At 51.2% G+C, this 25,191-nt stretch overlaps 1 protein-coding gene across 1 annotated transcript; it reads left to right on the top strand.

Moving 5' to 3' along the window:
• The first annotated feature begins 1,428 nt into the window (after positions 1 to 1,428).
• Positions 1,429 to 3,742, top strand: LOC103715258 (uncharacterized). The gene is made up of 2 exons (XM_039128819.3): positions 1,429 to 1,719; positions 1,922 to 3,742. The coding sequence occupies exon 2, from the start codon at positions 1,978 to 1,980 to the stop codon at positions 3,454 to 3,456; it is 1,479 nt and encodes a 492-aa protein (XP_038984747.3). The 5' UTR covers positions 1,429 to 1,719; positions 1,922 to 1,977; the 3' UTR covers positions 3,457 to 3,742.
• The last annotated feature ends 21,449 nt before the right edge of the window (positions 3,743 to 25,191 follow it).

Here is a 25,191-nt window from a genome sequence, read left to right on the forward strand (position 1 = left end):
GTCCGGTAACGCGGATCATTGCGGACCCATGAGAGTCAGATTTTAGGACTCCTTTCCAGGGCGGTGCTACAGAGCATTTCCCAAGAGGACCACCGACCCCACACGCGTGCGCACAAATACGCCCTTCCTTTGAAATGGTCCAACTCGCACTCGCACGTGCAGTCGCTGTATTTTTTCCCTCTCGCCGATTCCTTTTCCTCGTGGATTGTGTGACGTACATTCCCTCCAGCTTAGGCGTTAAGATAAGAACTGGGGCAAACAAACAGAGGCGCGGGCGATGTGACGCGCAAAGGCCGGCCCACCACCCCCCGGGGCCAGGTGGGCCTCCTTTTTCACCGCCCTCCCCGCTGGGCCCGTCCGAATCCCAAGCCGAGATGTCGCGGCCCAATCCCCCGGCAACGCGTGGGAGGCCGCACCAATGGAGACGCGCGCTCTCCCTCTGGCTTTCGAAAGGCTTGCGTCGCTGGGCTGGTAAAAAAGAGATAAATTATATAGCGAGAGACCCATCACCGCACGCCTGGCTAAAAGGGGGAAACAGCGACCCAGGCTTTTCGTATTCCGAATTCCTAATTTCTAGCGACTTGTTTTGAGGTGAGAAGGGGATTGGACGAGGGCTCTCTCCCTCGCTCACTCTGGGGGGCAAAGGGTAAAGCAGCGGAGGATGGGATGCTCGTTGTGGATCGTAGGGTGGGGATTGGTCCACGAGGGCGGAGATTCCGCGGGTGTCGTCATAAAGGCGCGACCGGGACGCCTTTGTCCGTCTCTCACGACGCGTGGATCGCCCTGGCTCGCGTAGAATGCCGGAGCGCATTACCAACCAATGCTCCAGCAACTAACATCACACACTCTCGCAGCCTAATCACATAGCTCTCGCGTTTATTCCTGCTGCTATTCTTCTACGCGTTTGCTTCCTTTCTAAAGTTCCAAAAGATGGTATATTGTTCTCCAGTGTGGTGCGTGTGGGCTGGCACACAGGAAGGGGGGAAGCCAAAGCCCAAAGGCTAGCTGCAGGGAAATATTTGGGATGGAAATAGCACGGAAAGATAGATAGATAAAGAAACTGGACTAGATAAACGAGAACAGGCCGATTAATTTGAACGAGCGGAGAGAGAATGAGGAAGGGTGCGAGTCGGGACACGGGATATTGGGCTGGCTGGCGTCAGAAGTCGGTATCAATAGCTAAAGAATTCGAGAAAGAGGGCCAAGAATATGTATCGGGAAAGGGTGCTGCTGTCACCAATTCACTGCTAGAGAGACACTATTGGAGGAATTAAGCAAAGCTAAGCTAACTATAAGAAAAGCAACAGCAACTAGGGAATAATTAAGCAAAGGATGCAAGTAGAGCTGAGCGAGTGATGTGGAGAGCGTGTCTTTGACAGTAAGATTAAATCGACAATATAAAGCTGGAAAGTAAAAGATGGTGCGATCGTGGTGTGGTGGTGGAGGCCCCGGACGGCTAAAAGGTTCTCCCAGCGAGTAAGTGAGAGGGGAGAAGGCCTTTTCCGCACCTACAAATACCACCGCGCCCTCGGTCGTTTCTTATCGGCCGGCCTCTACCGGGAACCCGGAGCCAGACCTCGAGGAGAACGAGAGCGAGAGAGTGGAGGAGAGGAACTGTTGTTGGTCTCGGCCCTTCATCTCTTTCTCCTTCCATCGATCGACTACCAACCAACCAACCAAGTGCTTCTTGGACTCTGGATGCTGCTATCCTTGTTTGAGGTAATTAAACACTTATCGCTATTCCACATCCACCCACTGGTCTATCCTTCTCGCGACTAGTAGTAGACTACCTAACCCCTTCCTAATTTCCTACTACTATATTATTAGCTTTGAGACTCGACTACTCTCCTATCTTTTTGACTTGAAGAGTCCCCTGAGATCTCTTGGCATGACATCCTCCTTTTTAATTCCTTTCTTCCAGTGATCCATAATACCGTTCCAGCTCCTAACTTTGCGGGAGTCTCTCTCGGCCCAAAGATGTCGGTGGCCGTGTGCAGAAGCTCCTTCTCGCCCTTCGAGTCCATTCTCGCGCCTAACATTGCAAGAGAGCCCCTGCCAATCTCGCCTACAAATTGGCAGCCGCCGGCTGAGCAAGACAAGCCTAGCGAACCCCCGGTGGAGGCCGAGAAGGACGACGACCGGCCCGGGCAATTCGACATATGGAGCTCGATCCAATCCCAGAAGCCTAAGGAGGCCGCCACCGCCGGTCCCCCGGCCCCTTATGTCCATCCTCTGGTGCGGCGCTCATCGAGGCTGATGAGCCAAAAGAGCCTCGAGATCTGCACCGAGAGCCTCGGGTCCGAGACGGGCTCCGCAGACTTCTCCTCGTTGCTCGACGACCTCGGCTGCTTCTCTTCCAAGATTGAAGCGGAAGAGGAAGAGCACAACCAACCTCCAATCCACGAGACGCCAGTAGCAGACGAAGCAGAAGGGCCACGCTTCACAGTCGCCAAGGCGGTAGAAGAGCGGCGAGTGCAGAGTGGCAGGAAGGAGCTGGTTTCAGTGAATTACCACTGCTCTATTAGCAGGAGGTCGCCGCCCCGATCGTTTCCACCACCGCTCTCTTCCATCTCGCGGCGCGACGGGCCCTGCATCCACATGAGGCCGCACCGCAGCGACGGCCGGCTCGTCGTCCAGGCCGTGCCCGTCCCCTCCCAGAATTACCTCCACGCACAGCGCCAGAACGGCCGCCTGCTCCTTTCCTTCATTGATGCCACCTTCAATGACCCTGATGACATCGAGATCGACATCCCAGAGGTAACACAGCAAGAAGAAGATGTTATGGTAAGTCTGGCAAAAGAAGAAGAAGAGGAGGAGGAGGAGGAAACAACAGCAATGGCACAGGAAGAAGAGGGAGATTTGGAAGAAGAAAAGAATCGTGATGAAGGGGAGGAGGAGGAAGAGGAGGAGGAGGAGGAGGAGGAGGAGGTAGAGGAAGAAGTGGAAGTGGTGGATAGAGGGACAGTTGTAGAGGTGAAGGTCAGCACACAGCCCCAGCAACAGAGCGGGTCGATGAAGATGCAGCGGTCGTCGTCCTTCGTGATCAACAAATTCGTGGGCGCCGGCGAGACCCGGTGGGCCGAGAAGATGGCAGAATGCAAGCCTCCAGCACCCGACAAGCAACAAATCCAGCAATACCACCACAATCCCGGCACCGCACCAGCGGCACCCGCCCGCCGGGCGCCGCCAACGACAACCACGGCGGCTGCGGCTGCGGCTGCCGCCTCGACCTTCAGCACATCATCGGAGGGCTACTACAGCAACCACTACTACTCGTTCCACGAGAGGGGGCCGCAGGTCGGCGGCGGGCAGTACGCGTCGCCGGACGACCACAAGCTGCTGTTCACGTCGAAGCGGCGGAACCGGGGGGAGCTCCTGCACCACATGAGGAGGTGCAGCCAGCTGCGGAGGCCGCTCTTCATTTTGGAGCCCTGTTGCATTGCCACCACCTCCTGAGTTCCCGCTTTTCACCCATCCATCCATCCATCCAACCTTCCTATTAATTGCCGCCCAACCCTTCTTATTATCATATTATCCACTAAATTAATTGTTATTAAGATGGTCACAGCGATTGGTGGCACCCAGAATAACAGTGTATGCAAAGCCTCATTCTCTGCAGAGTGAGGGCTTTCTATGATCCATTGCAATCTGCGTGCTGTTTTCAATTACCATTGTCGACCCTTTTCTGTTTCGTGATTACCTCATTAATAGACCATTTCAGATGATGAGTCTTGTTGCTAATTAATCGATTAGCTGTTATTTGTTCGTCATCTTCTCTCTACTGAAACATTTCGGAGAAGGGATTACAGTGTTTCAGGGCGCTAATTCCTTGCTTGCTTATGTGCTATATCACAACACCGGCAGAAATGCCACGTAAAAGCTGGTCAGCTAGTTGTGCTTTGGTGGACTTTTAGTAGGTGGCCGGAAAAAAAAAAAATGTTTGTCTTCCCTCGTAAGTGTGCTAATAGAAGACTAATGTGGCCGACATGACATGGGAGGTAATATATTAAACAGATCTATTAATTGCGAGAGATTTTTTACTATTAATTTGATGGGAGTAGGTCAATGCATTAGTCTAAGGTGGGGACAGCCTGCCTCGACCGTACAAACAATATAAAATTAAGGAGGCCAGATCGGCCGGGTCGGCCGGCATAAGATCTAAGCCGGATTACATCAACATTTTAGCCCAAGTATTGGGGTCTGGTTGGATTAATTACTTGATCCAAAATTTAGAAACACCGGGGGTTAATTATGTTCCTCCCTAATTTTGTCCAACCTGCCTATGATATGTGCCTGCCAAAACTTTATGCGCGGTTTATTAAGTAGCTAAACAGACGTAATGTATCAGCAATCCAAGTCTCCAATAAATTGTGGAGACTTGCCTTTTTAGCCCTTTTTTGTTCTTATCTAGCTGCATTTAGACATTAATAAAGGCATAATCATACATTGGCGGCACACACTGGAAAAAAAAAATCTACCCATGATGAGAGAGACCAATTATTCAAAATAGAGAAATATATTTAAAAGTTTAATCAAATGTAATCATAAAAATAACTTTCAGGGAAAGTTTTAGTGAATATTTAAAGTATGGTCGCATTAGATTGTTTAAATCAGATCAAGTTAGCTTGGTATGGTTGAGAACTAGGATGTTGAAGTATTCCAAATAATTCTTAAATCAGAATTTGATTAGGCTAATTCTAGAGCCAGCCTAATGGCTCTAGAATAGTTTAGATCAAATTTTAATTATGTTATAAGATTTGGCGATTGAATTAACCAAATTGACATCATCAATACAATAGCTAACCGATGCAAATTATTGATAATGTTGATCACAAAATCTTAGAACTAGAAATGTTTAAAAACTTTAAAGTCTTTTATTTGAACATTTCCATATGGATGCTACATAAAGATAAATATTAATAGCCTTTTTTTTTGTGCAAGAATCTCACGTTAAATCAACATTATTTAATAGAAAATAGTCATACATTATAATATCACAACATGATACTCAAAAGTGAAATATCCACTTTTTTACATGTAACTTTTTCTAGAACATAATAAAAATTTCCAAAAATTAAGTATATTAAGCAGATTTATCATGCATGATATATGGTTAGTAAGCCAATTAAACCTTTTGTGTACCCTTCTAGTGCTAGTATCCTTCACGAAGATACATATTGCATATATGAATAAAATTGAGTTGGGATTCTCTCGGATTGGACTAGCAAATTAGGCTAGTTTGGCAATCGCGGCCATGGTGTGACGATGTGGTTGAGTCATCTCAGTATGGTATAATATCCAAGTACCGCTTGAGGTCGACTCATTATGATGGTTGCAACATTTACACAGAAGGCCATAATTGATAGGCCCCCTCTTCAGTTAAACCGTGGACTGGAGAGGTTCTGAACTCAATAAAGCTTGTCTTGTCAATAGTACATGTTGCTGGAAATTGGACCCGAGGGCAATCTTCGGTCGAGAAAAGGGAGCGGCGAGTTCTCACGGCGGGGCGGCGGTCCGTCGGCGAGCGGCGTCCTCCGTCTGGGGCGGTCGGAGAGAAGGGACGGCTGGTCCACGCGGCGAGGCGACGATCCGTCAGCTGGCGGCGTCCTCCGTCTGGGTGCCTGCACACGAGCCGGTGGCCGGGTTTTCCGGCGCCGGCCCTCCGACGCTCAAGTCAGGGAGGGGGCAAATAGTGTAGAAAGGAGATAAACAGTGTCTGTAGAGTGCATCGATCTTCCCCCCTCTCCTGAGAGGCCAAGGCTCCCTTTTATAGGCGAGGGTCGGTTTACCTGCGATGTAACAGGGCGAAGCCGTAGTACGGCTCGGCATGTCATTCGGGTCGGCGCACGGTCAGGCGAATCATTGCACTGATGTCGGCGATGAGGGCGTCGTACAGCCCGAACTAGCACGCTATCAGGCGAATTATTGCATTGGTGTCGGAGGTATGGCCGAGATCGGAGACTTATCATAGTTGACTAGACTCTGCTGGGCTGATTTGCCGTGGAGAGCTGAGAGTCCGTAGATGACAGGAGCCATGCGCATTTATTGTGGAGTAAGCCGGAGATCCGCATTTATTGTGGAGTAAGCCGGAGATCCGCATTTATTGTGGAGTAAGCCGGAGATCCGCATTTATTGTGGAGTAAGCCGGAGAGTTACAGCGACCATGCGCAATAAATGCCAGAGGGGCGTCAGGGTATGGTCCTCGGCCAGACCTCAGAGGCGCACGGCCGTAGTAGGTGGCTGACAAGAGTAGACCTCGAACGTCGGGGTTTTTCTTAGGTCGGAGGTCTCGAGGTCGGTCGTCTTGAGGTCGGGCGTTCCGAAGTCGGACGCCGACTTCGGCCGTCCGGGGTCGGAAGTTGTACGGCTTCTTAGAGGCATTTATGTCATTTGGGAAAAAATCTTATTCCTCCCAACACTACCCCCCGACTTCCGAGTTCGAGCGACTTGTGGGCTCGGACGTGGGAAGTGAAGTCTGTCACTAAGGTTGGGGGGCGAGTCTCGTCCGCCCCCTTGCGCTTCTCGGAGCTTTCATGGTGAAACCTGCGCCCTTTGGCGTCTCGAGGCTGCTTTATTCAGTGAGCTTATGATGAAGCTCGTATCATTACGCTTCTTGAAGCGGAGGTGGCGTCTCTTGAATCGCCAGGATCGCTTTACGGCGGATTAATGATGGGGGTCCTCGAGCTCGTCGAGGCGGTGCCTCGATCCCGTAATCGAGGCTTCTCGCTCATTAATGAGTGTGCCGTTACGGGGTTTAAAACGGACACGCGGCGTGACCCAAGGTCGGACGCTTCCGATTTCGTGTTACTGGATCATAATTCCGGAGAGGTGGAGGCCACATCGAGGCTCCACGTGTCCCAGATCTTATTAAATGAGGGGAGCGGGGCAGCGTCCGCTCGTTCCTCAAGACGATTTGATTTTGCGGACCCATGATGAGGCCCCGAGATCCGATGGGACAACGCTTTGATTTCGTACCCGATTTATTAATCCGGAGTGAATACGGTGCCTCGGCTTCCGAGGTCGACACGTGGCGCAACCCGATCGGGGGATGGGAACCGACCCCATCGATCTGGGCCGTCAGGGGGGTCTATATAAACCCCTCGAGGTTGCCCTAAAGGTCTTGTTTGGCTGCTTTCTTATTTTCGTTGCCTTTCTCCCTTGCTTCCTTTCTCAACCGAACCTTGCCGTCGGTGCCCGGAGCGATTTCCGGCGATGTCCAGTAGGTTCCTACCCCGTGATTGCTAGAGTTCCTCTCTTCTTCTCCTCCCCAGTTTCCATTCGCTGTTTTTAACTTTTATTTCGTTCTTCTGTGGGAATGGGTTTGGGTCCTGAGGAAGTGGGATCGAGCCTGTCGGGGGAGGAGTTGGAGCTGATCCGCTTCCGGTTCTTCTTCCAGCCCGGGTTTCGTCTTGAAACTGCGGGGCCGGAGGACAGGGTGACGCGGCCGCCCCCAGGTCGGATCGCGGTCTACCGCGAGACACTTTGGGCTGGCCTGCGTTTTCCCGCCCACGAGTTCGTGAGCCAGCTGCTGGCCGAGTACCAGCTCGTCCCGGTGCAGTTGGCTCCGAACTCGTGGAGGACCATAATCGGGTTCTTGTCCCTGTGCCTCGGGCACGGGATCCCGATCTCGGTAGGCCTCTTCCGCCGGTGTTTTCTGTTAAAGAAGAACCCGGCGGACGCAGGGTGGCTATACTTCGCCTTTCGGGGCGGTATGTCACTCTTCCAGGGTGCCCCTTCCTCGATTCATGAGTGGAAGGGGAAGTTTTTCTTCCTGGCGTCCGAGGCGCCTTGGGGGTTCGACCCGAGGTGGGGGGACCCTCGGTTGAAGACCCTCAATAAACTCTCCGAGCCCTCGAGGAGGGAGCTGAGGACCCTGGACTCCGTGCGAGCCCTCGGGAGGGGCAACGACCTGACCGAGCTCCTGCGGGAGGACGCCCTGGCGAGCGTAGGTCTGAGCTCGGCGCGCCCCGAGGGTAAGGGTGGTTACATTATTTTATTTTTTCTTCGTTCTTTGCTTTTACTGTCACTGGTCTGACACTTAACGAAATTTTGATTTCAGATATTCCCCGCCTGCCGACCAGCAACACATCACTTTTTTCTCGCCTGAGAAGGCGAGAAGCCGAGGTCGGGGGAGCCGCGCCCCAGCCTCGGAAGAGGGCGAAGACGGACGGCGCCTCTACGTCGGCCGAGAGGAGTGGCCCCGAGGCGGGGGCCTCTGCAGCCGAGCCGAGGCGGGCGCGGGTCGCCAGCGACGCGGGCCCGTCGGCCCTTCCTTGCCCTGCCCCCCTTGCCCAGCGGGGGGAGTCGTCCATGGCCCGGCCGCAGCAGCCAGAACCCGGGCTTGCCCGAGGCCCCGAAGCGAGCGGCTCCGGGACCTCGGGCTCGATCGTGCCGAGCTCTTCCCGGGCTTTCCGAGAAGAGTCAGTCGAGCCGGACTCCTCTATTCCCGAGGGGAGTTCAGCTTTTCGTAATGCCGAGGTCGCACGCTCCGTGTTGCGGCGTGTGATGCTCCCAGCGGACCGGGCCGAGTTCCGGAATATTCCGCTGGAGGAGGTCGTCAACGGCACCTACTGCAACACTGCCCGAGTAAGTTTCTTTCCTTGATTGCCTTGAGTCATTGGCGAGTTCATATGCTTTTTAACTCACGATATCTTCGTTCCTTTCTTTTCAGCATGTCCACGAGCTCGACGCCTTGGTGTTTATCGCCCAAGGCTGTCAAGAGGAGGCCTGGCGGCTCGGCCAACAGTTGGAGCCGGCCAAGAAGAAAGTCGCCGAGCTGGAGGCGGCATTGGCCGATGCCGAGGCTCGGAGGACGGCCACCGAGGCCGAGCGCCTTGCTATGGCGGGGGCGCTTGAGGAGGAGAGGGCGGCTCACGCCCTGACCAGGTCGGCCATGCGCGGTACGGAGGCGCGCTTGGGGGAGGTCCAGGCCGAGGTCGCGGCCCTCAAGTATGAGGACGGGGTCTCCCGCCTCTGGATCGAGCAACTTGAGGCCCGGGAGAGGAGGGCACTCGACCGAGCCGAACATGCTATGGAACTCTTCAAAGAGTCGCAAGAGTTCCGCGACATGTTGGAGGAGGAGACGGTGGACGGTTTCCTCCGGGGCTTCGAGAACTTCCGGGTGCAGATGCGTCGGTACTGCCCTCAGTACGACCTTTCGACGGTCCGTCCGAGGGAGGACCTGGGCTGGGGGTCCGACGTGGAAGCCCTTCCTGCCATCCTGACATCCGAGGCGGGAATATATGAACAAGACCCCACCGAGCCTTCGACGGGGGTGGCCGAGGCGGACAGTGTCATGGAGGCGGCTCCGGCGGCCGAGGTGGACGCCGTCCTAGGGGCGGTGCCCGAAGCTCCTGCCCCCGACCCCGAGCCTGTTCCGGATGAAGATCATGAGGTCATCAATGTGCCGGACGACCCCCCGGATGTTGCTCCCGCCGCTTAGGACTTAGCGTATTTTTCTTTTCTTTTTCGTTGTATCCGGGGTCGGCCCTTGAGTGGCCGACTTCCAATTTTGTAATTGGCCTTCTGGCCCTTTGTTAATGAAAAGATATTTTTGTCATTCCGTGTTCATCTTTCCCTCTGTTGTCGTGAATGAGGCTAGAGCTTTAGCTAACCGCCTCGACGACCTCTAACTTTGTATTTTAATTTCCGGGCTGCTTAACGAAGTTGCCCTCTTTTTCCGGGCTATGTCTTAGCCTTCTCGGGTTCCAGTCATTCCGACCAAAAGGAGCTCCGAGTCTTAGGTTTTTTAGAAAATTTCTCTAAGTCCTATAGCTCGGATCTGAGTGTCGTGAAAGTCATCACGTTTAGCCTTCAGGAAAATCTCAAGGGCTCGAGGTCGGGCCTTGGCCCTTTAAGTAAGACCAGACTAGGTCTATGCGTGCTGCTATTCGGGGAGTTTAGCCGGATTTCCGAACTCAACTCCGAACCCCTCGTAGGGAGCGCGGGCTAATAAACAAGTTATTGCCGAAGGTTTTCGTAGTTATCGTTCTCGGATTCTGCCGAGATTTCGGTGAGCAAGGCCAGGATTTCCAGAGATTGCCTTGGTACCCGTGTTTGGCTGGTACACTCGTGGCCGGGACCACTTTCTCAGCCGGACGTCGGAGTTTACGTAGAAGAGCCGAGTTGGGCCCTAATTTATGAAGCCTTTGTACAAATTGCGGAGACTTGACGAACGGAGCATACATAGCGTAGTTAGGGGGTCGGTCTTAAGCCGACCTATTGGAGAAGCCCGGCTTTGGGGCGTGATAAGACTCCAACGTTGAGATTCCGCTCAGCAGTATGTAGATAAAATTTGACAAGAAGGGCGTCTAGTTAGACGTACCTCTTGCATTCTCGGAGTTATGCTTCGCATGGTGGAGTAGGTTGCCTCCTTTCCTCGTCGACCTCCGGAGTCATTTTGACTTAAAGGGGGGCTCGGGTTTCTCACGGACCCAACAGCGCCCACCGAGGTTGAGAGGATTTGGCGAGGCTTTATTGAATTGTAGCTCTCTGCGAGGTCGAGGGAGTTTCAGACCCCATGGTAGGACCTCGGGCGTCTCAACCTTGGTCGAGGGATCTTGCGTCAGGTCGGCGAGTCCGTGGACGCTTTGCTGACCTGTGGTGCCTCCCGAGGTCGAGGGAGTTTGGGACTCTACGGTCGACCCTCGGGGCATCCCGACCTTAGTCGAGGGATCGTTCGTCAGGTCGGCGGGTCTGGGCACGCTCTACCGACCTGCGACGCTTTCCGAGGTCGAGGGAGTCTGGTTCTCTACGGTCGACCCTCGGGGCATCCCGACCTTAGTCGGGGAACAGCTCGCTTCGGGGATCGGGGATCGTCGACCGCTCCCGGGGGTCCACTTCGTGACGCCCCGGGTGGAGCCACCCTTTCCACCCCTTACGGCTTCTTTCCGAGGTCGAGGGAGTCTGGTTCTCTACGGTCGACCGCTCCCGGGGGTCCACTTCGGGGAACAGCTCGCTTCGGGGATCGGGGATCGTCGACCGCTCCCGGGGGTCCACTTCGTGGCGCCCCGGGTGGAGCCACCCTTTCCACCCCTTACGGCTTCTTCTCGAGGTCGAGGGAGTCTGGTTCTCTACGGTCGACCCTCGGGACATCCCGACCTTAGTCGAGGGATCGTTCGTCAAGTCGGCGGGTCTGGGCACGCTCTACCGACCTGCGACGCTTCCCGAGGTCGAGGGAGTCTGGTTCTCTACGGTCGACCCTCGGGGCATCCCGACCTTAGTCGAGGGATCGTTCGTCAAGTCGGCGGGTCTGGGCACGCTCTACCGACCTGCGACGCTTTCCGAGGTCGAGGGAGTCTGGTTCTCTACGGTCGACCCTCGGGGCATCCCGACCTAAGTCGAGGGATCGCTCGCTTCGGGGATCAGGGATCGTCGACCGCTCCCGGGGGTCCACTTTGTGGCGCCCCGGGTGGAGCCACCCTTTCCACCCCTCACGGCGCCTTCCCGAGGTCGAGGGAGTCTGGTTCTCTACGGTCGACCCTCGAGGCATCCCGACCTTAGTCGAGGTAGGAGAACGAGCCGAGCTCGTCTGGTCAGAGAGGACCGTGCTCATAGGTGGAAGTTGATGGAGAACGAGCCGAGCTCGTCTGGTCAGAGAGGACCGTGCTCATAGGTGGAAGTTGATGGAGAACGAGCCGAGCTCGTCTGGTCAGAGAGGACCGTGCTCATAGGTGGAAGTTGATGGAGAACGAGCCGAGCTCGTCTGGTCAGAGAGGACCGTACTCATATCTTGACGTCTCGAACATCCCTATAGCCGGGGCATCCCGACGTCTCGGGGCATCCCGACGAACCGGGGCATCCTGACCTTAGTCGAGGGAATTTCGCGCCAAGTCGATGTTTCGTCGTCCTGCGATTCTTCCCAAGGTCGAGGGAGTTTGGGACTCTACGGTCGAGCCTCGAGGCATCCCGATTTTGGCCGGAGAATCTGAGGATCACAGACGACCCAATATTAGAAGAGAATTACAGCCATCAAGATAAGAGAATTGTTTGCGAAAAGGAAGCTGAGTCCATTGTCCTGATTGTCTTGAACCCCTAGGGGTTTTACTGGTAGTACATTCGTAGATTCTCGGAGTTCCAGCTTCGCGGGATCAGGGTCCCCTCTAGGGACTTTAATTTATACGCCCCTGGTCGTTGTACCCGGGCGATCTGATACGGCCCTTCCCAATTTGGGGCGAGCTTTCCTTGCTCAGTCGGTTGAGAAGCCTCGGCTCTCCTGAGGACGAGGTCCCCCACTTTGAAGAGCTTGGGCTTGACTCTAGAGTTGTAGTATTGGGCCGTTCGCTGTTGGTATCTCGCCATGCGGACCCGGGCAACCTCTCTTGTCTCTTCGACGAGGTCCAAGTTGCTCCTGAGCTGGGAAGAATTGGTGTCGGGGTCGTAATGCTCCACCCTTGGAGAAGGCAGGCCGATCTCCAACGGGATGACGGCCTCAGTGCCGTATGCTAGGTTGAAGGGGGTCTCTCCCGTGGGCAGTCGGAACGTGGTCCGGTACGCCCAAAGGACATTGTACAAGTCCTCGACCCACTGTCCTTTGGACCGATCAAGCCTAGCCTTGAGCCCCTGCAAAATAGTGCGGTTAGTTACCTCAGTTTCTCCGTTTGTCTGGGGGTGAGCGATTGAGGTGAAGCGGTGATCAATGCCGAGCTCAGAGCAAAATTTCCTGAAATGAACATTATCAAATTGTCGACCATTGTCAGATATAAGGATACGGGGTAGTCCGAATCTGCAGATTATGGACTTCCACACGAAGTCTCGCATCTTTTGCTCGGTGATCCGGGCGACGGGTTCGGCCTCGACCCATTTGGTGAAGTAGTCGATGGAGACGACCAGGAACTTTCTCTGTCCGGTGGCCAGGGGAAAGGGCCCCAGGATGTCGATCCCCCATTGGGCAAACGGCCAGGGGGCGATGATGGAGGTCAGCAGAGCTGAAGGTCGGCGCTGGACATTGGCGTTTCGTTGGCACCGATCGCACTTCCGGACGAAATCCGTTGCATCCTTCTGGAGTGTGGGCCAATAATATCCTTGTCGCAGGACCTTATGGGCTAATGCCCGACCCCCCAGGTGATTTCCGCAGATCCCTTCATGGACCTCTCGGAGGGCATAGTCCGCCTCGGAGGGGCGGAGGCATCTGAGAAAGGGAGAAGTAAATGATCGCCGGTAGAGTCTATTCTCGTATAAGACATACCGGGGGGCCTGGCGCTTGATTCGGCGAGCTTCCGTCTCGTCGTGAGGTAGGGTTCCGTCCTGAAGGTAGCAGACGAGCCCATCGATCCAGCTTGGCTCGGAGTCGATGCACATGGTGGGCTCGGGTTCCTCCGTGCTGGGGATCCGAAGATACTCGAGCGCTGTTCCCTTGGGAAGCTCGCTCATGCGGGAGGTTGCCAATTTGGATAGCTGGTCTGCCCTGAGGTTTTCCGCTCTGGGGATGTATTGAATATTGAAAGAATTCAGGGCAGATATGAGTTCCCGCACCTTTTGGAGATACTTTTGCATGGATGGCTCTTTAGCTCCAAAATCTCCTTGGACCTGGTTCACCACCAGCTGGGAGTCACTGAAGGCCGTCAGGTCTTCCACTCTTAGTTCTTTCGCCAGCTTGAGCCCGGCGATGAGAGCCTCATATTCGGCCTCATTGTTCGAGGCCGGAAATTCGAGGCGCAAAGCTTGCTCGGCCACCACTCCGTCTGGACTGGTAAGGATAAGTCCGGCCCCGCTACCCCCCGAGGTCGAAGACCCGTCCGAGTGCAGGACCCATGGCTGCCTCGGGGCCTCCTCTACGGATTCGGGTGGCCTCTCGGGGTTGTCCGGAAGGGTGCACTCCACGATGAAGTCGGCGAGTATCTGAGCTTTGATAGCCGGCCTGGGCCGATATTCGAGGTCGAATTCCCCGAGCTCGACCGCCCATTTGGCGATCCTCCCCGCACGATCCGACCTCTGCAATATTTGCTTCATAGGCTGGTCGGTCAATATAGCTATCGTGTGGGCTTGGAAGTAAGGCCTGAGTCTCCGAGCCGAGATGATGAGAGCGAAGATGGTCTTCTCAAGTTTAGAATATCGGGTCTCAGGATCCCTGAGAACCCGGCTGGTGTAATAGACCGGCTTTTGGAGCTTGTCCTCTTCCCGGACGAGGACTGAGCTTACTGCAGCTGGGGAGACGGCCAGATATAAGTAAAGGACCTCGCCTTTCTGGGGCTTGGTGAGCAGCGGGGGAGAGGCCAGAAGGCTCCGAAGCTCTTCAAAGGCCTGCTGGCATTCTTCTGTCCACCGGAAGTCTTTCGGCCGTTTAAGGCTCTTGAAGAAGGGGAGGCATCGCTCGGCTGACCGAGAGACGAACCTTTCCAGGGCGGCAACCCGCCCCGCGAGTCGTTGCACCTCCTTAACTGTCTTTGGAGGCGACATCTCGTGCAGTGCCCGAATTTTCTCCGGGTTGGCTTCAATTCCGCGCTGGGTCACTATGAAACCCAGGAACTTGCCCGAGGTGACCCCGAACGCGCACTTCGCCGGATTGAGTTTCATTTGGTATCTTCTGAGCTTGGCGAATGTCTCGTTGAGATCGGCTATGTGGTGTTCCGCCGCTCGGCTCTTTACCAGCATGTCGTCCACATAGACTTCCATGTTCCGGTCGATCTGGTCTTTAAAAATTTGGCTGACCAGTCTCTGATAGGTGGCCCCAGCATTTTTCAGGCCGAAGGGCATCACCTTGTAACAGTCGGTGCCCTTGTCGGTGATGAAGGCCGTCTTCTCCTCGTCTTCTGGCGCCATTCGGATTTGATTGTATCCTGAAAAGGCGTCCATAAAAGTTAGCAGTTGGTGTCCTGAAGTGGAGTCGACGAGCTGGTCGATGCTCGGGAGGGGGAAGCTGTCTTTTGGGCAGGCCTTGTTCAAGTCGGTGTAGTCCACGCACATACGCCATTTTCCGTTGGCCTTCTTTACGAGGACTATGTTGGCGAGCTAGTCCGGGTAGGAGACCTCCCGGATGAAACCGGCTCCGAGGAGCTTGTCCACCTCTTCAGCTGCAGCCCGTTGTCGTTCCGGAGCAGAGCCTCTTTTTTTCTGCTTTACAGGCCTGCTGGTCGGTCTCACCTGGAGTCGGTGGACCATGACCTCAGGGTCAATTCCTGGCACGTCCGCGGGCGACCAGGCGAAGACGTCAGCGTTGTCCCGCAGGAAGCTGACGAGGCAATCCCTCTCGCGGGCGCCGAGGCCGGAGCCGACCTGCACAGTTAGCTCGGGAAAATTTTCTTGTAGTGGGATTTGAATAAGGAGCTCACCGGGCTCTACTTGCTTCTTCCAGAGGGTGTCCCTCGCATCGAGGGTTTCTATGGGCAGCGAAGGGCCCATCGGGTGGTCCGGCACCTCGGCTGGTTGCTTTACTGTGTGGGCCGCCATGTAGCATTGCTTGGCGACCAGCTGGTCTCCGCGGACCTCGCCTACTCCTTGGTCGGTGGGGAACCGCATGAGCAAATGGCGAGTTGAAACCACGGCTCGAAGGGCATTTAGCCTTGGGCGCCCAAGGATGGCGTTGTAGACCGAGGGCAGACGGACCACCAGGAGGTCCATCCTTACAGTGCTCTCCCGGGGGGCGAGGCCGACTGTGACAAGGAAGCTAGCCTCACCTTCAGCCGGGACTGCATCTCCGGTAAACCCAACCAACGGGGCATTGACTCTCCGGAGATGCCCTTCTGTCAATCCCATTTTTTGGTAGGCATGATAATACAAAATGTTGGCTGAGCTTCCATTATCAACTAGGACACGCTTTACATCAAACCTATTTACAATCATAGAGATGACCACAGCGTCATCATGAGGGGTTTCGACCCCTTCTAAGTCCTCGTCCGAGAACGAGATGACTTCATCAGTACGTGGGCGCTTCGGGGGTGCTCCCTGGGCGGCCGTTCCTGCCGAGGCCCGCCCGATCATATTGATGGTGCCGGCGATGGGCCTGTTGTCGCCCGAATTTTCGGTTGGTGCGACATTCTCCGCCGGCCTCCTTTCCTCAGGTCGGTTCCTCACGAACCGGTTGAGTACTCCCCGTCGGATGAGCGCTTCTATCTCATCCCGGAGTTGGTAGCAGTCCTCCGTGTCGTGCCCACGATCTCGGTGGAAGCGGCAATACTTCCTGGGATTCCGGGGGAGTCCCGTGTCTCGCATAGGAGGCGGGGGTCGGAAGAAGTCCCGACCCTCGATTTCCATCAGGATTTCGGCCCGGGGAGCGTTGACGGGTGTGTAGTTCTCGTACTTTCCCGGGTACGTCCGAGGCCGTGGTGGGGACCTCGGCCGAGGGGGGGTCCTTTGCTGAGATCGCCTCTGCTGTCGGGGCGGACTTCTCAGTCTGGGGAGGTTCTTCTCTCGGCGGGGGGATCGGCTCCTTTGTCGGCCGCGCTCCTCGCGGCGTTTCTTCTGCTTCTTCGAGGCGGGCTCAATTGCCCCCCGCCTGGATGCAACTGCCTCCTCGGCCTTGGCATACTTCCGGGCTCGGGCCAACATTTCAGTGAAGTCGGCCGGAAAGCTCTTCTCGATGGAGAAGAGGAATCGGTAGGAGCGAACCCCAGTTTTCAGAGCCGACATAGCTATCGACTGGTCTAGCTCGCGAACCTCCCATGTGGCGGCGGTGAAGCGGTCCAGGTACTCCTTGAGGGACTCCCCCTCTTTCTGTTTGATGTCGAGGAGGGAGTCCGACGTCCGTCGCTGGCGCCGGCTGGCAGCGAAGTTGGTGGCGAACTGTCTGCCGAGCTGCTCAAAAGAGGACACCGTATTCGGCTTCAGCCCAGAAAACCAAAGCCGAGCGGTCCCTCGGAGGGTCGCTGGAAAAGCCTTGCAGAGTATGGCCTCCGAGGACCCTTGCAGGGCCATGAGGGCCCGATAGCTCTCTAGATGGTCGAGAGGGTCAGTCGTCCCGTTGTAGGGTTCCATTTGAGGCATTTTGAACCTCGCGGGAACCGGCTCATCCTCGATCTGGCGGGAGAAGGGGGACTTAGTAGTGAACTCAAAGTCTCCCTCTTGTCTTGCCTTCTTGCTGTGGAGCGCCGCAATCTGGCGCTCCAGATGCTCAACTTTCCGGTCGAGCTCCCCCACTCGTAGAATTGTCGCCGTGGTTTGCGCCGGCTCACGGTAGTCTGGGGCTGACTCTGCCTCAGAAAGCTGGGGCCTCCGGTCGAAGCCTTCTCCCGGTGACTCCCTCCGGGGGGAAGCTCGTTCTTCGTTGTTGGCTCTGGAGGAGCCATGCAGGTTTTGGCTTGGGAAAACCGGGCCGTTGGGGAGACACTCCGGCAGGGCCTGAGCCCGTGGGGGGAGCGTAGGTAAGGCTTCCTCGCGCCGCAGACCCTGAACGGCGGCGGCCAGGGCCTGGACTTGCTGTACCAAGGCGTCAAACTGTTCCGGCTGGACCTGAGGAACCGGGTCCGCCGGAGTTGGAGAATTCTGGACAGAGTGTCCAGGACTTTGCGGGGGATGCCGGGAGGCGTTAGAGGCTCCCTTACTTCTCAACTTCATGACTGCTACTCGGGCCCTTCCTCTAGCGCCAACTGTTGCTGGAAATTGGACCCGAGGGCAATCTTCGGTCGAGGAAAGGGAGCGGCGAGTTCTCACGGCGGGGCGGCGGTCCGTCGGCGAGCGGCGTCCTCCGTCTGGGGCGGTCGGAGAGAAGGGACGGCTGGTCCACGCGGCGAGGCGACGATCCGTCAGCTGGCGGCGTCCTCCGTCTGGGTGCCTGCACACGAGCCGGTGGCCGGGTTTTCCGGCGCCGGCCCTCCGACGCTCAAGTCAGGGAGGGGGCAAATAGTGTAGAAAGGAGATAAACAGTGTCTGTAGAGTGCATCGATCTTTCCCCCCTCTCCTGAGAGGCCAAGGCTCCCTTTTATAGGCGGGGGTCGGTTTACCTGCGATGTAACAGGGCGAAGCCGTAGTACGGCTCGGCATGTCATTCGGGTCGGCGCACGGTCAGGCGAATCATTGCACTGATGTCGGCGATGAGGGCGTCGTACAGCCCGAACTAGCACGCTATCAGGCGAATTATTGCATTGGTGTCGGAGGTATGGCCGAGATCGGAGACTTATCATAGTTGACTAGACTCTGCTGGGCTGATTTGCCGTGGAGAGCTGAGAGTCCGTAGATGACAGGAGCCATGCGCATTTATTGTGGAGTAAGCCGGAGATCCGCATTTATTGTGGAGTAAGCCGGAGATCCGCATTTATTGTGGAGTAAGCCGGAGATCCGCATTTATTGTGGAGTAAGCCGGAGAGTTACAGCGACCATGCGCAATAAATGCCAGAGGAGCGTCAGGGTATGGTCCTCGGCCAGACCTCAGAGGCGCACGGCCGTAGTAGGTGGCTGACAAGAGTAGACCTCGAACGTCGGGATTTTTCTTAGGTCGGAGGTCTCGAGGTCGGTCGTCTTGAGGTCGGGCATTCCGAAGTCGGACGCCGACTTCGGCCGTCCGGGGTCGGAAGTTGTACGGCTTCTTAGGGGCATTTATGTCATTTGGGAAAAAAATCTTATTCCAACCGTACACATTCAATTAGTTACTAATATTTAGATGTACGAATCTCGCATTTATAATTATATGCGGAAAATTATTCATACAATATCACACATATTCATCATAAATGCTGTCTCCATGTTTGTATTCTCTTTTTCCAGAACCTTTTCTTAATCTCACAACAACTATACTTTATTCATTGTAATCGAGTATATCATTTGAAACAACTAAATTATGATGCTCAGAATATTTAAAAGCTAAAATTTTATATATAGAAACGTCACGTTTGAATTTCATGAACAAGTTGATGCGAAAATATAATTAGTTTTCGTAAAAAGTGACGATAATGCTCAACTTTCTAATGTCACAAGAAAAAAAATATATACGTAGTATGGTGTAGGACCCTCGGTTCCGGTAGGCGACCAAAAGCCAATTAACCTTTATTTCAGGTGGGCTGTCTTATTATACGATTAGATTTTCCGATGGAAGAGTGGAGATAACGGCAGAAATTTCCAAGGATTTGTATCCGCCGGCACCATCAAAATCTTTCAAAGAGGAGAAAGAAGACACAGAAAGAAAAGGATGATATCTGGGAAGCTGGCGTCGTTCATTGACCCAAGGATTAATCGATGTGAGAGGTAGAGAAATCCATGCATCTATGACTGCTAGAATTGAAGGCTAATATAATAAGCTTTCATCCTAGAAGTTGACGTCTCAGAGCCATAGCCGCCCACGTCGGTCCCGTTCTCCATCTTTCGATCGTCTCCGAGGGGTAATCCGATGGATTGGGATGTGACAGGCCTCATTCTGATCATCTTAAAACAGTGGCAAGGTAAAAACGGTATTGCCATGCAACGGGATGTCTCAAGGAATAGATATGGTGCGGAGAGGACTGGCGCATGCGCGGCAAGGTGTCACAAATTTTTTTTTTTGGGTACACCAATGGCTTACATAGCTCTAATTACATGAGTAGAGCCAACAGTATCGGGAGAAAGAAGATAACGCAGAGGTGAAGGAGCAGCTACATAACATGTTTAAAGAATTTCTCCCGAATGCTGAGCAACGAAGGAGACGACCTACTCTGCGGCCCTATTTCTCTCTCAATACATATGAACGGCATGAAAGGAGTCATAATTTCTCAGCAATCTGCAAATGTTAATGAGCAGTGGCTGTCCATCCCCACACCGATCCTAATCCCGTATCCACTCAATCACCATAGCAGAATACTTGTCAAGCCAAATGTTATCAGCACCTAAACTACGCTTCGCATAGGTAATGTCTTTACATGCTGCCATGAGCTCCGTCCATATAGCTGTTGTGCATCACCCCCTGCTACAATCAATCTGGAGTCATGATCTTTGATCACTCGATACGCATCCGACTATCTTCGTTTAAGGTTCTTGCTTTAACTATCAGTTGGGAGATCAAGGTGTCACATCCCTCGCTGGGAACATGTGATGAGGGGGTGGAGCATTTTGGAATGCACATTTAGTGTCGTTTTGTAGTTTAGACCAACTATATATAGATAGCAGGCAAGCTCTTATAACAGTTTCGACGCCATTGATTTGGAAGATAGCAATTCTACGTTAATTTGGAAAAAAATGATCTTGTGGAATAGTTATGCTAAGTTATTGCTGCTTATTGATTATTTTCTTTTATGATGAGTACTAGTGGCGTGCATGGTGGTCACTATTTTTTTTAACAATTATGGAAGTCTAAAATTAGATTATATTCGATAATCATAAAGCTGAATAACGAGTATATTAAAAAATAATCATGGCTATCGTAACATTATAATTATGTTAATCAGCTAAAAGTTCAAAAATATTTTTAATTACTGTAATTTATTGGATTATAATAGATTTTATTAGCCATCTAATATTCTTAAAAATAAAGAGTTTTAACGGATAAAAACCATCAGAGTTATGTATTGTTGTCGTTGTGTGTGCAGGCATCTCTGCATTGTTTATTGTAGATTTGTCAATATTGAGGATTCTGTTAAATTGTTTATTAGATTGTTATTTTTTGGCCATTATTTAAATTAGGCTGTCTTATATCATTTTTCTCCCTTTAATAACTTTTGAGGATTCAACTATGAGCCATGAATGCTATGGCTATAGGCTTTTCTTAGGCCTCCCCCCCCCCCCCCCCCCACCCCCTCCCTTTTTTTTTTTTTTTTTTTTTTTTTTTCTTTTTTTTTTTTTTTTTTTTTTTGAGTTCTGCTCCTTTCTGCCACTAAAATTTGGTGGCCTTAGATTCTTCCCCTCCATATGGTAGAGCGACCTTTGATTACATATCTATGATTGTCAATGCAATAGTGCAATGGACCACCTTGACCACTAAAGAAAAAGTGAAATATAGCCATACTGTATCGATATGTCTCAAAATCGACCACAATAGATGTGATAGACTGATCAATCAGAGCGCATTATGATACCTCCGATCAACTAGTCAAAGCACGCTACGTGGCCAATTTAGAGGCGCATGAAGAGTTCTTCAAATTTTAAATCTTTTTCCAGCTGGCGACACAACCATGATTGTGAATATATGGTTTCCATAACTATGTGGGTGAGTACGCAAGCGAACATCTACGTGTGACCTTCAGGGCCATGCGATGGGCTACTAAAATTATGGCCAATCCGCACACACATAATTTCTCGGCGACAGGCACCGATTCTCGCCCATATAAATCATTTCTGAAGAACCCTATAGGTAAGTGCTCTCGACTCTTGTACGCCCTTTATACTGTCATTCTGCCACTCTCACAATGTTCCGTTATTTCTCAAGAGTCCATCTGACTTAGGCATCGGAGAGTTCCCATCGGATACTTTCTGATAAGAAATTTTTTTGGTCTTTATTACTTCAGGTCAGATCATCATCGGGGTGAAGGATCAATCCATTGCCACCCAAGCACACTGACCGCCATCTCACCACCTTGGAGGCATATCGCAATCTTCGTCCAACCTCTAGCTATAGTTTGAACAACCAATCATCTGAACCCTCCAGCAACTCAACCAGCTTGGCATCTTGATCGAGCCGATTTTCAGCGATAAGAAATATCGTTAGGTCAAGAGAATATGAAAATTCTACAATAAAAAAGAGAATATAGAAAAAGAAGAAAGAGAAAGGAGGGCAAATAGGAAGATTGCGTAAAATGGAAGGTACTGCTTGTTTGTTATACTTAGGGAGGTGCAAAAGATGTTGACCTACTACTAATGGTAGGGTGGATTAAGTAGAAGAGGAAGTGGGAATCCAAAGAGCATGTCATTAGTGCAACATCCATTAGCATTGGCATGCTATAGTAATAGGACCAGACAAGGAAAAGGCAAAGCTAAACGGCAAAGGAGGCACCAGGGCAAAAGAAGGCGAACCTAATGCCTTTTGTTCCCCCCGACCTACCCGTCATCTCACGGTAAAGTTAACTTTGATATTACCAATATAATATCAATTTAGCACCGTCCCTTCTTTGCTCTTTCAATTCGCAGTTCCGTCCCCTGTTTTGTCGAATGGACGTGACGAGTATAGAATGCTTTGTCTAAAGGTGAGGGAGGTCAGGAAGCACCAATAGACAAGAAGAAATTGGGCCATCCTTATAGGTCTCAACCATGGCTAGCTTGTTTGCTTGTGCCAAAAGGGACCAGCCTGGCCCCTGGATCTCTCAGTCGTGCATGGTCTGGAACCATGTCATGGCAAATGGGAAATCAAAGCCCGTGGCCATGCATCAAGCACCATGAGTGCAAATGATAGGTTGATGGGATCCAACTGAGGTTCGCTTATTCCGTTCCCTTTTATATAGTGGTCACGTAACAGGAGTTAAGAGTGGCCATCAACCCCATTTTGTTTGTCTTCGTCACCTTTATAGTAATTGCGTGTATTTTATGATGACCGTGGCCTGGAGTGCTGATTTTGACGCGAAGCAGACCGGAACGGCAGCTATATATAGTTTATGAAGTAGTGCTGAGGCCAACGGTCTCCCATCCGCGCAGGCCATGGTTGTGCGTGGTCGCAGTCATGGGCTATGTGTTGTAATCCTTCAAATAAGCTTTTCAGTGCTTCACTTGCTCTATATTGTCACTCCATGCGGTGTGACACACAGCATTACACATTGGCTTGCTTAATGTGAAAGTGCTAAAATAACATGAAGAAAAACTATCAAATAATTTTGAAAACTATGTGTTTGTAGAGAGCCCATCATTCGTCATGTAATTTTCATTCCTAACTGGGATTATTGAAATATTAATTATATTTTTTTAGGATTGCCTTGAAGAGTCATACTGAGTGGCCCTTGTAACTTGAAGTGAAAGTGCTTGCTGATGTAGTGTGGCTGGTGAGCTCGACCAATAATGATGACTAAGCTGGTTGATCGATAACAACGGACGGTATGTCCCTAATTCAAAGTGAATTAAAGGCAATTAAAGTCTATTCAAAAGAGTGGTTACAATCCCACGTACTCATGAGGCGGGATAATTATAACTCGAACTTTTAATCAATTATTGGACGCACGATAGTTGTGGCATGCCTGCTTTCTTCAGGCAATAGCTCTATGCCCATTCTTTTATATATAAAGAACTTTGAGAGATCTCTAAATACATTTTCACTTTACTCAATATAGCTCTCTCATACATCTATTGTTCTCCAAAAACTTAGGCCTCACTTAAGTATCAGAAAGTTCATTATCGGTTCAAGTTTGGCAACCCTTGGTTTTTCTCCTTTTTTGTTCATAGGTTGGATTCTCTACTTTGAGCAAACCTTTCGATCTAAGCAGACAAGCCAACCAATTCTTCTTTCTGTTTGTAGCTTGGACTTCGACATCATCTTTGTCAGGTCAGATTTTGGCGGTAAGTTTCTGACTAAGTAAGTACAAAATTGCCGAGAGAGATATACATAGTCTGTGCTTTTTTAAAAATTATAGTGGAGACTTAATTATCGGAATTCAAACCTTAGATAGCTCTCTCAAGAAGAAGAATTCAAAGCAGTCAACTAGCTAAGCAAAGATTGATTGGTACATGCATGCCTTATTATAACAAGAATATAAGCATATAAAGGCCAAGCCGCAAATTGAAATTTCAAAATGTGATTATAAACAGCTAGACCTGGAGCTTTTATGCGAAGTTGTATTTTTCGCACATTTCTTTTAAATGATATTGTATGCTTACAAAATGAAGTTGTGTTAGATTGGAGGTAGGCTGAAACATGGAACGGTCCAACGAGTGACATTGCAAGTAGATCAACCCACAAATCCTACCCGATCCAAATTAACAAAGCACATGAGCATTTTTCTTTCAAAGTATAGATAGGCATGAACTGAAATCTCTTAATTTTTTTCAAAGAATTGGTTGATAATCTCATAGATGATGATTATTAGTAAGTTTCGTTCGTGTTTTGAAAGGCCGACGGTGTGTTGGGTGGTTATCAAAGTTTGAGGAATTAGCAAGGTGATCTTTTTGGTAAGAAGAGTCAACAAGCAGGTTAGGTAACTAATCAAAGCCGCTAGTAACCTAGATTAGCTCGGTTATTGCTTAAGCCTACAAGTCCTGTAGAATATAAAGTCTGCCCAAACCAAACCTGACCCCTGCAATTCTTTTACCATGTCTATTTATCAACCTTACTTCTGTTCCACTAAGAAAAGCTTCATCATCCGAATGGAGGTAAGGATCAGGCCACTTCCAATTCTTTCCACGCTGAGTCATGCTGGCTCAAATTTATTTTTGGCCTGGATATGAAAGACGGAAGCTAGCTTGTTTCTAACACAACAGCCTAATTTTGATGTAGAACCTCTTCCCTCGATCAATTTGATAATGTACCTTTCAGCACCTTATACATCGAATATTATACATGGCCACCAGCTGTTCCCACTTCTTTGATGCTGAAAAACCCGAAAAATATGCAATATGCTGTACCTGTCCAACAGTTATTTCAGCCCCTAATACTACGAATATGCTGTACTTGTCCTTCTAAAGAATGGACATCTCCAAAGTTATATATTCTTCACATTCTAAATCTAAAAATTTAGAATCAGGACAGAAGTAGCTGCAATTTGCACTGTGGACTCCTTTGAACCGACAAGCTCTTATGGAAGAAGTTCTAACAGTTATTACGTCAGAATTCACTATATTAAATCTAATTAAAAGATAATTCAGATTCGGAATTATTTTAATATAATAACATAAATTAAGAATTTTATTAAAAGAGTGATATTCTCTCTTATCATTAACACATAATGTACAATTCCAGCGAACTCCTTATTTGACTGGAAGCTAAACAAAGTGTCTAGATGTTGCGTATCACGGCCTACACGTAATAATGGTGTGACCACAGCTGACACGTAGTTTGTTTTCTCCATGTCAAGTCCATTGATTTGAAGGCGATTTGCTCAGTATATCTTGTTTTCTAATATTTGTCTCGCCTGTCTCGAGGGAGGAATATGCTAGCCAGACATGCACGGCCCAGAGATCAAGCCTAGATATAATACCATTATCAACAGCCCTTCTTCCAGATTATTTTTTGGCGATAGAAAGGGACTCGTTGGCTATCCCAATATTTCAACACCACAACCGAAGTCCAGAAACAGTGTTCTGATGCAAAACTATGGACCTGACGTATGCCATCGAACAGCTGAACCAAGCAACCATGCTTTGTACCTTTCAGAAGTTCAGGCTTTAAGAAAAAAAAATACTGACATGGCTTCTCAAATATATTGCTTTAAAAAACAACCA

Source organism: Phoenix dactylifera, chromosome 5, assembly GCF_051530095.1.
Source record: "Phoenix dactylifera cultivar Ajwa chromosome 5, Ajwa_hap1_PhDact_Kaust_v1.1, whole genome shotgun sequence".
Taxonomy (NCBI): domain Eukaryota; kingdom Viridiplantae; phylum Streptophyta; class Magnoliopsida; order Arecales; family Arecaceae; genus Phoenix; species Phoenix dactylifera.